The sequence below is a fragment of the Vombatus ursinus genome, unplaced genomic scaffold (genome assembly GCF_900497805.2).
Source record: "Vombatus ursinus unplaced genomic scaffold, bare-nosed wombat genome assembly UNPS02014781.1, whole genome shotgun sequence".
Classification (NCBI taxonomy): domain Eukaryota; kingdom Metazoa; phylum Chordata; class Mammalia; order Diprotodontia; family Vombatidae; genus Vombatus; species Vombatus ursinus.
This window is the reverse complement of record NW_020954559.1, coordinates 24,202,348-24,214,030: the sequence shown is the minus strand read 5'-3', so window position 1 is coordinate 24,214,030 and position 11,683 is coordinate 24,202,348. Positions and strand designations below refer to the sequence as shown.

Below are 11,683 nucleotides of genomic sequence, written 5' to 3'. Positions count from 1 at the left end.
CCTGAAGTCTGCTTGCTCATCATAGCACAACAGTATTCCATTACATTCATATACCACAACTTGTTCAGCTATCCCCCAATTGATGGGCATCAATTTCCAATTTCCAATTCTTTGCTCACAAAGTGAGCAGAACCAGGAGAATGTTTTACACAGTAACAGCCATGTTGTGCGATGACTAATATTGATAGACTTAGCCCTTCTCAGCAATGCAAGGATCTAAGACACCTCCAAAAGTCTTGTGATGGAAAATGCTATCCACAACCAAAGAAAGAACTATGGAGTTTGAATACAGATCAAAGCATACTATTTTTCTATTTTTTTCTTCTGTTTTGTTTTGTTTCCTCATTCTGGTGTTTACTCCTATTAATTCTAATTCTTTGTTACAACATCACTAATGTGAAAATATGTTTAATAGGAATGTATATGTATAACCTATATCAGATTGTATTCTGTGCTGGGGAGGGAGGGGAGGAGGGAGAGGGAGAAAAATTTAAAACTCAAAAGCTTATGGAAGTGATTGTTGAAAAATCAAAATAAATTAATTAAAAAAAAGATATTAAGGGGCAGCTAGATGGCGCTGTGGATAGAGCACTAGCCTTGGAGTCAGGAGGACCTGAGTTCAAATCCTGCCTCAGTCACATAACACTTAGTAGCTGTGTGACTCTGGGCAAGTCACTTAACTTCAATTACCTAAAAAAAAAAAAAAAGATATTAAGACCCAAAAAGATGAAGTAACTTGTTAGGGTCAGTCATCTGGTAAAGGATGAATTAATGCAGTTTTCCTGACATTCTATTCAGTGCTCATTCTGCCACATAATCTCTCCTTTACAACTGCTTAATCTCCTTGAGAGTAGGGATTGTGTTTTCTTCTTGTGTGCATTACCCACAGAACGTAACTTAGTACTTGGTACCTACTGGGAACTTGGCAGATACCTCATCAATAAAATGCCCCAGGTGTAGTGATGCAAAGGTGTAGTTGTAGTGTTTGCCCACTAGATGCCACCAGTGTAAGCTCTGGAGGGCACATGAGGGGGAAGCATTTCATTACAAAAGTCAAAGGAGTGCACTTAATTAAGAATGGTTCAGAAGCTACCTGCTCTCTTGGCCATACAGAATAAATGAAGGAACAGGGGGAGGAGAAAAAGAGAAGGAGGAGAGCACCTGAAAAAACAAAAAAACAACAAAACACGACATTCTCTGGGCTCTGAGTCAAGAGGAAAGGGTTTATTTTCTTCTTTTTAGAAGGAACTTCAGCTGGATCTGGAATAGGCTTTGCATCCTCCTTAATTTCTCCACATACAGGAGAATCCTTGTACTCTGAAGCTTGGAATCAGATTTGAGAGAAGTGACTGGTTATTTTTCCCCCTACATCAATTCCATTTCAGATCATGGCCAAACTGAAGCTGATGAAGAATCTTACCTGGATTTCACTCAGTCTACCCCATACCTGCATTTGACACAGAGGCTAAGTTGTCTGGATGCCTGTGCGTCAGAGGTCTGAGAACACCACGATTGGGAACTTGCTGATATGACATGACAGCTCCCTGCTGGGAATAACCTACCAGGCTGGCCTCAGGAGGGGAGTTACCTGTGGCAAAGGTGAATGCAGTGGCTTCCTAGAATATAGAAGCCCTGTGGAGGGTTGCATACTGAAGCATACAGGGGTATAGGTGGCACGCTGAAGCCCTCACCATGGCTTCTCATCTCTGTGTGCCTCCTATTGCTTGGAACTGGTTGCCGTTGCTGCTGCTGCTGCTGCTGGTGGTGGTCTTCAGATTTCCTGGTGCTGCTTGTGATCTGAATGTATCTAGCAACTCCACTTCTCACTCTGAACCTAAGGCTCATTTTGCTGCTGCTGCTGCTGTTGCTACCACCGCTAGCTCTGAGCAGGATGAGAGACTGCCTGTTTTTTCTCTGGATTATGATTATGTGCAAATTCCATATGAAGTGACCCTTTGGATACTTCTTGCATCCCTTGCAAAAATAGGTGGGTAAAAAGCTTAATGGTGTATGGTGGTGGTGGTGGTAGTGGGGTGTGTGTGTGTGTGTGTGTGTGTGTGTGTGTGTGTGTGTGTGTGTGAGAGAGAGAGAGAGAGAGAGAGAGAGAGAGGGAGAGAGACAGAGAGAGAGAGAGTATGCATGCACACATCCTCACATTGCATGCCTGTTTGTGGGTCTTTGTGTTTTCTGAAATTTTGTTCTTCTCAACTAAGAGTCCATAGGACTCAAATATTTAAGAGAGAAGCATTAGCACTTCTGAATCATGCTCGATATTGGAGAACCCACTTTTGCACAGATGGCTATTTTAGCCTCTGTGGTGACTGCTTCCTTCCTAGGTTGGGGGTGATGCCATGTGACTAATTAATTGCCTTGGGGAAAAAAAATTCAGGTTCTCTAGTGATGAGCATGAGCAGCACCTGTCAGAGATCACAATGTGCTTACTTCATGCTGGAAACATGTCAAGGTCTAACTCTGCACTCTTCTCTCATGGGCACCTATGCCTTCAGACTGTGGCAGCAGCCACTGTTGATTTTCAGGAAGGATTTCTTTTAAAAGGCAACTTATATATCACTTGAACATCAGAGGTTTTTTTTAGAGACTGTAGGATGGTAATCTCTAAATTACTGGTTCAATGCTAAGCCAAAAGGGAAGGGAATTCGTGGGCACAGTTGGTCTCTGCTTTCTTTTTATGAAAGAAAGCCAATCTGGGCTCGAGGCCTAAATTCTAATGGAGAATGCCTCTGTGAGAATATCCATGCTGATAAGTTATGTCAAGTGGTTTAAGTAACTCTAAAAGGTACTTAGGGGTATAGATTTACAGTAAAGAGAATCTCAGAGGGCATATAGGCCACCCCCTCCCCAATTTTATCTATGAGGAAATTGGGGCCCAGTAAGGATAGGCGATTTGTGCAAAGTCACAGAGGAATTAAGTGTCATAGATGGAATTTAAACTTACATCCTCTGACTTCAGAGACAGTACTCTTGCTAATGAGCCACTATATGAACACATATGAAGGAAAGTGAGGAATGAAGGTATATATCCAGATATCTCAAGCTCTGAATCACCGTTTGCCTCAATTATCATTTCCCACTTTGGATCTCATAGGTAGATCCCCTCACTGAGTTTGTGGACAAAATGGCTTTGACAATGATTTATCTTTTTTCCCTCTGGTCAGTTCTTTATAAAAATTTTATTGATATCTTTTTACAAAAACATAACCTATATTTTCCAATTATACCTTTAACCCTTGCCCTCCCAGAAAGTCACCTCGTAAAACAAGAACTAAAAAGAGAAGAAAAGTTCCACAAAACTAACCAACATAGTAACCAATCCCATATTAATTGCGTAGTAGTTTCCCACTTCAGCAAAGGCAAGGAAGTGCATTTTGAAATCTCTTCTCTGGGAACAAACTTTGTCCTTTTAATTTGAAAACATTCTGTTTCTGTTGTTTTCTTGTTCTTTCATTTTACATTGTTGTAGTCATTGGTATATTGCTTACCCAGTTCTAGCTGCTTCACTTTGTGTCAGTATTCATAGAAATCTTCCCATGCTTCTCTGTCTTCATCATATTTCTTCCCGTAATATACCATTACATTCATACACTACCATTTGTTCAGCCATTCCTCAATCACTAGATATCTACATTGTTTCCAGTTCTTTGCTACTCTAAGACATGCTGCTATAACTATTTTGGTATCTGTGGGACCTTTCTTTTTATCATTGAACTCCTTGAAGCATATGCCAAGCCATGGGCTCTCTGGATCATTATATATGGGTATAGCTAGTTCTTTCTTTGGTAGTAGATTTAAATATTGGAAATATTGTGATGGAATATTGTTATAGAAACTTGGCACTCAATCATACTTTGTTGCTATTGGGGGAGGAGACTTTGTCAACATCTAGCCATCTTTAGTGATTGCAGAGGTATCTATCTTATCATATATTATAGGGATAATTTATTTCTTCTGCTGCTTTGAGATTACTGGAGAATGGAGAATGAACAATAATTGTGAAACTCTGGGTCTCTTGTGCCATTTGCTGAACATAAGTTAATCAGGAAGCTCTTGCTTCAATTCTGAAATGACAATGTTCTAGATAATTGAGTCTCCAATTCTTGTGTTCACTTTAGGAAACTTTATTCCATTAGGAAGCCTGACAGGTAATTTTAAAGCCTAGGAGTATTATAAACTTATCATTTATGTTCTACTTTCTTCTTTACCCAGCAGCTATTTGGGGAGTATATGTAAATTTACATATTCTGCTGAAGAAAAAAATCAGAAATATGTTATTAAGAAGCATGTTAGAGCAGAAATTTTGCACTTCATCATGGTCATACCTTATCTTGATTCATAATTTGTAGCTCTGAGGAATGATTTGAATACTAATTACAATAGGTACATAGGAACAGAATTGCAAATTGGGGCTTCTTATTGACAGTTTCCTTAATTCTCATCATTAAGTCTGTGATGTGTCAATAGTATAGAATCATTGGATTTCAAAGCTACATGGGCTTTAAAGATTTCCTTATTTTACAGACAGAAACTGAGACCCAGAGAGGTGAAGGGATGCCATACTTTTAGGGAAATCTTACAGTAATTAAAATTGTACTTTCACAAAGAGTCAAACACAACTGAAATGAGTGAACAAAAATAAAGGAACATTCATTTTCATTGTGTTAAATGAATTTAGCCAAGTTTTGTATCTGAAGGGAAGGAAAATGGTGAATTTAAAGACTGCAAATTCACAGAGCCTGTTTGTCTCAGTTTCCTTCTACTTCTAAAATATTCTGTATTATAAAAACTGTCTCTTACTCTGTTGTACTGTATAGAATGATAGGCTTGACATTAGAGTCCAAGTCCTGCCTTAGCCACTAACTTTTTTCAACCTCAATTTCTTTATCTATAAAATGGGACTTGTAACATTTATCTCCTGGGATTGTGTTGAGGATCAAAATTATGTAATATATGCAAATCACTTTGCAAACCTTGAAGCACTATATAAATGGCAGCCATTATTATTTCTTCTTAATCATTATCTCCATCCAAAAGAAATAAAGAAATTTTACCCCTAGGCATGACACTTTACAGACCAAGCTAATTACTAACGGTCCTTTTTGAATTTTCAACCTAAGTACCTCATATTTATTACATCTTAATATTTGTGCAGTCATTTTTCAGTCGTGTCTCAGTCTTTGTGACCTCATTCAAGGTTTTCTTGGCAGAGATACTGAAATGATTTTCTATTTCCTTCTTCAGCTCATTTGAAAGATGAGGAAACTGAGGCAAATGGGGTTAAGTGACTAGCCCAGGGTCACACAGCTAGTAAGTGTCTAAGGCTGGATTTGAACTCAGGAAGTTGAGTCTTCCTAACTCCAGGCCCTTCACTGTACCCACTGTGTCACTTAGCTGCCCCACATCTTAATATTACAGAATTATAAACATATTTGTTGAATCATTGGGCTAAATGAAAGAGAGGCAGCATTCTGTTATAGAAAGAATGCAAGGCCTGAAATTGACAGACTCTAGGTTCAATTCCTGGCTGTGACACTTCCTAGTTAGGTGATGGTAGCTAAGTTATTTAACTTCTCTAAATTTAAGGGGATTTAGCTTCTCCCAAGCTTTGCTTCATCATCCCTAAAATGAGCATGACAATAACACTTCCAATATATTAGGATGTGGGGAAGAAAGTATTCTATAACACTTTAAGTACTATAGTACTATTGAGAAAATCCAAAAAACCCTTTCTTACCCTATTAGGCCATATTATTTGTGCTTATTGAAAGATTTACCTTCTTGGTATTTGTAAATAGACTGTATCCTCTGATTGGGATCTGCTCCTCCCTCCTTTCCCCCTCCCCCTAAAACATCTCAGATCTAGGATTTGATGGGCAGTAACTCACAATATGTTCATTGTGTTTTAGATTGAATTCCATTTTTTTTTCCCTTTGCAGCTTCCTCCCCCACTTTTTTAATGTCACAGTCAAATTAATTGCAGGAAAAATCTGGAGTGTAAAATCCCACATTTAAATTTTACCAAGAAAAGCAAATGAGAGCAAGCCAGATGTTTAATTTAATCATCCGTTTCATGTTGTTTCAGCTCATTGATGGTTGCCCGGTACCTTTTTAGATTTATACAGTTCTGATGTTTGACTACTGAGCTTTTCATAGAAACTCTAGACCTACAAAAAATGTGAAGTGAGAATAGGACACATGGCACAAAGGAGTAGCCTCCACAGTGTATCAAGGGGATAGTTTTAAAATGGGAAATAATTTAGTATCTTTCCCCTGTGGTGACATATAGTGGATGGTATTATCATCAGCTTTGTGTGTATGTTTTTACAGTGATCCATTAATGATTTTGTAGCCATACTACAGACCTATCTTTCATACAGCAGAATTCAGTATAACATAGATTCACTGTGACCTTATGCAGGGATCTTTATTATCGGAAGTGGGACCGTGTGAATCTAGGCAAAAGAAATAATGGCATTACTGGGACAAGAAAGTATAGATTGAATGGAGACAAGAAAGCAGTGGAAGAAGGTGGAGATATATACATATATATGTGGGGGAGAATATATATATATATGTGGGGGGGAAATATATATATATATATATATAAAAATCAGTCAGCAGTTACTTATCATCTGCTATGTGCCATATACTGTATTGGACATTAGGGTTACAAAGGTAAAAACGAGAGAGTCTTAATCTTCAGGGAGCATTACATAGGCATTTACAGACTACTGGAAAGAGGACCATGGCAGTGGTAGTTGGGTCAGGGAGGGATACATATAGTCACAAGCTTTAGAATTAGATTTTAGAGGCCATCTAATCCAATTATTTCTTGATAAATGCATTGATCTTCCTACCATTGTAATGAGGATATTTAGCCCAGGTCCTTAACTTTTCATATGTTGCAGACCCTTTTGGCTCTGTGGTGAGACCTATGGATCTCTTCTCAGAAAAATGTTTTTAGACCCACAAAATAAAACACAGAGGATGACAAAGGAAATAAATTATATTCAAATAAAAATATTTTTAAATGAGTTAATGGACCTTAAAACTTCTCATTTAAGGTATGGATTGAACTAGATGACAACTGAGATCCTTTCTGACCCTCAAATTATATAATTCTGTGATTCCTTCCCCTCTTTCTATGGATACATAGAATCATCTTTCGTAGCTCAGGTCAATTCTGACTAGATGTCTTAATCTGACGTCTATAACCAGATCCCACAACATGGATCTTATGGATAAGTAGAGTAGATTGATCTCTGAGGCCCCTAAGAACTATGAAAATATGAAATAACTCAAAATGCTTAGAGGAAAGTTCCAATGTTTCTCAGTCTTGTTAAAAGTTTGGGGCAAGTGGCTAAGTAGATCTGACTTTGTAATTGTAAATCCTTTGTTATTACTGACCTTGTAATTGAGCTAAAAATTCAACTTCTAACCCATTCACATCACAGGCCTCCTCATTGACCAGTAGCCTGTTATCTTTCCAGACATAAGCTCTTAAGATAAGGGGAAAGGAAGAGAATAAGCATTTATTAGGCACCTATCAGGTGCCAAGCCCTGTGCTAAGCACTTTACAAATATTATCTCCTACAGCTACCCTGTGATGAAGATGATATTTTGCAGTTGAGGAAACTGAGACAAACACAGGTTTTGTTGTTATCATTTGGTCATTTCAGCTGTGTTCAAATTTTCATGACCTCATTTTGGGGTTTTCTTGGCAAGAATACTGGAATGATTTGCCATTTCCTTCTCCAGTTCGTTTTATAGATGAGGAACTGAGGCAAACAGGGTTAAATGATTTGCCCAGAGTCATACAGCTAAGAGTCTGAGGCTGGATTTGAACTCATGAAGGGGAGTCTTCCTGACTCTATCTACTACACCACCTAGCTGCTATTGACTAAAGAGGATGAAACAGTTGGTGAAGATGAGGATATTTCCTGAACCATTCATTATATATCCTATAGAACTATATTCCTTCATGGGGTAACAAATCAGGCTAGAAGTTGTATCTCTTCTGTTTGAGAACAGGTGAAGTGCTTAGGGGATAAGAACAATTATTAAGAATTTAGTTTATCTTTCACATCCAATCCCTCCTTTCCACTCCCACTGCCACCATCTTAGGACAATTCTCACTACCTTTCACTTGGACTATTGCACTAACCTACTCACACATTCTTTCTCTGCTCTCAAATCCACTCTGCTAATTAATTTCTCTAAAACTGAGGCATAGATGATGAGGATGGGATCTAGACCCCAAAAAGGAAACCCTGGACTTTCCCACATGGCCAAATCTCTGGCATTCTCCTGAGGCTATAATTCTGTACTTCCCTATAGTCCCCAGGCCACTTCTCACCCTTAATCCTATCTAGGCTCCATTCTCCCTTGGCCACCCCTGGAGTTCTATTACCTCATAGACTACTTGGCCACTCCTAGATCCCTCTCATAGTCTCTGTATATAAGGGCCATCTTGTCTCTATTAAGATGCTTGGATTCTTAAAATCTAGCCACCAGTTAGATTCTTATAATCTAGCCAATAAGCCAATATCTTAATGACTCCTTAAGAGTCTGCCCAATATGACGGATGTTCTAATAAACCTCATCTTTGGCTGAAAAAAAGGCTTGGGTTGAATTCTTTCAGGCAAGATCCGCAGTTGTGATGTCGGGGTCCCAGGACCCCTGAACCTCTAAACCGCATCACAGAGAGGTTAAATGACTTTCTTAGAGTCTTTCTTAGAGTCAAAAATCTTGAGACAGGATTTGAATCCAGATTTTCCTCACTGCAAATCCAGTGCCCTGTCTTCTGTAGCATATTGTCCTTACAGCCTTTCCTCTTTACAGTATCTTCTTTCTTGGTGATCTTATAATCTCTCATGTGTTCCATGATCATTTCTATGCCTATGACTTCCTGTTCCATTTATCCAGTCCTAGTCTCTGTCTTGAGTTCTAGTACTACATCTCCAGCTACCTGTTGGAAACTACTTCTTTGTTGCATAGGTATTTCAAACTTACCATGGTCAAAACAGAATTCATTATATTTCTCCTTTAACCTACCCCTCCTCCAAACTTCCCTATTTTAATTGTCACTATCTTTCAGTGACCTGGGTTCACCACCTCAATGTCATCCTCACCTCTTCCCTGTCTTTCACCCCTATAACTCATCAGTTGACAAATCTTGTTGGTTCTCCCTATGACTATTTCTGCCCCTCTCCCCACTCAAGAACTATCGATGACTCCCTATTAACTCTTTGTAATTCACCATTTTGACTTTTAAAGCACTTCATGATTATGTTTATTGTATATTGCTATACATGCTTATATACACGCTATACATTGCTGTATATGCTTAGTAATTCCTAATAAAGAACTCATTGTTTCTACCAAGGCATATCGAGTCTTCAACATTTGGGGTGCCAAAACATTAAATCACCTGCCCAGGGCTCTATAGCCAGCACACAACATATGCTTCCTTGCTAAACTAGCTTATTTGCTATTTTCTGAAGATGTTCCTCCTCTTGCTTTCATGACTTTCTGTGAGGCTATCCCTCATACCTGGAATGGATTTCCTTCTCACTTTTACTTCTTTAGAAGTAAAATAGTTATAGAAGCTTTGTTTTATTTAAGGTCCATCTCAGGTATATCTTTCTGTAAGAGGGTTTTTTCCTAAACTCTTTAAATGTTTAGAGTTCTCACCTTCTTCAAATGCAATAAATTTATATGTCATTTCTACCTCCTCTCTCCTGAATACTTTAGTCTCTTTTGGTTTTTGAGACACCACCATCTCCTGGTTTTCCTTATACCTATCTGACCACTCTCACTGTGGTGAGATCCTCCTCCAGATCATGCCCTCTGACCATAGGGTCAGAGTTCTGTCTGGGTTTTCTCTTCTCCCTCTATACTACTTCACTTGGTGGTCTCATGAGCTTCCCTGGATTTGATTGCCATCTTCATGCTGTTGATTCTCAAATCTGCTTTTCCTGCGCCAATGTCTCTACTGACCTCCACATCTCTAATTGCTTTTCAGATATCTTGAACTAGATTCCAGTAGATATCTTAGACTCAATATGTACAAAACAGAACTCATTATCTTTTCCCTTAAATCCTCCCCCTCTCCTACCTGCCTTATTACTGTAGAGAACAATATCTTCTTCCCAGTTCTTCAGGTTTTTAGTTCAGGAATCATTCTGGAATCCTTGGTGTCCCTCACCTATCATATACAAACTGTTGCTAAGGTTTGCTGATTTCACCTTTGCAACATCTCCCAAATATGTCCCCTTCTCTCCTGTGAAATGGCTACTAACTCATAACCTCATGCCTTGATTACTGCATTTTCTATTCAGCTGCTAAAGTGATTTCCTAGAACACAGTTCTGATTATGTCACACACAAACACACACACACACACACACACACACCGCTAAGTAAACTCCAATACCTTCCTATAGCCTCCAGGAGCAAATACAAAATGCTTTACTTGACATTCAAAGCCCTTTATGACTTGGTCCCCTCTTACCTTTCCAGTCTTCTTGCATCTTATTCCCTGTCATGTAGTTTTCCATCCAGTGACAACAGCCTTCTACCTGTTCCACAAACAAGACACTCTATCTCTCTGCTCCAGGCATTTTTCTCTGGCTATGCCACATGCCTGGAACACTCTCCCTCCTCTGCTCCAACTACTGACCTTTCTAGCTTCCTTTAAGTCCCAAATAAAATCCCCCCTTCTACAGGAAGTCTTCTCCAACCCCTCTTAATTCCAGGGCTTCCCCTATCTTAATTACTTCCTATTTACCCTATATATAGCCCGCTTTATATAGATTTGTTTGCATGCTGTTTCTCTTTGGATTATAAGCTCTTTGAGGGCAGGGACTGGTTTTTTTTGCCTCTTTTTGTATCCCTAGTACTTAGCACAGTGCCTGGCACATAGTAGGTACTTAATAAAGGTTTATTGAACTGAATTGAGGGCAGAGAATGTTTTTCATTTTTTAAAATATCCTCAGACCCACTAACACTGCTTTGTACATAGTAGGAGCCTAATAAATGCATTCTGGATTAAACTAGAATTATACTGTCATACTATTATATAACTTTTGCTATATGTATTCTTGGTCCCCTAATGAGTTTGTAAGCTTTTCGAAATCAGGGACTTTAAAAAACTTTTTTGTGTCTTCCACAGGTCTACCACACTACCATACAAATAACAAATGCTCAACAAAAAACTTGTTAAATGAATCATGAATAAATCCCTGACATCAGATGATTTTCTTGTCATTAATTTCTCTTTAGATACTGGATGTAGAAATAAAAATATCAACAAAAAACATGCTGATTTTTTAAATTTTCTGACTATTTAGATTCTAGAAGAAAAGAAATATACAGTAGTATACAGTTTCTATTTTACAAATAGGATAAACTGAAGTTGAAAGGTTGCACTCTTAACGCTTTGGAAATGCAAACTCAATATGAGTCAATGGTGTGACAAGGCAGTCAGAAAAGCTAATTCTATCTTGGGTAGCATTCAAATAAACAGTGTCCAAAATAAGGGGATGATAGTCCTGCTGTATTCTTATGAACCAAAGGTACATTTGGGAGATTCTCTCCCTCTCTCTCTCTCTCTCTCTCTCTCTCTCTCTCTCTCTCTCTCTCTCCCTCTCTCTCTCTCTCTCTCTCTC

General features: G+C 38.6%; 1 protein-coding gene across 1 annotated transcript in view; it reads left to right on the top strand.

Moving 5' to 3' along the window:
* The first annotated feature begins 1,692 nt into the window (after positions 1–1,692).
* Positions 1,693–11,683, top strand: part of LOC114046350 (sodium/hydrogen exchanger 4-like) — an 81,088-nt gene continuing 71,097 nt past the window's right edge. Inside the window, exon 1 of the mRNA XM_027866657.1 lies at positions 1,693–1,987. Coding sequence (XP_027722458.1) covers positions 1,693–1,987 — 295 coding nt within the window. The remainder of the gene's footprint in view (positions 1,988–11,683) is intronic.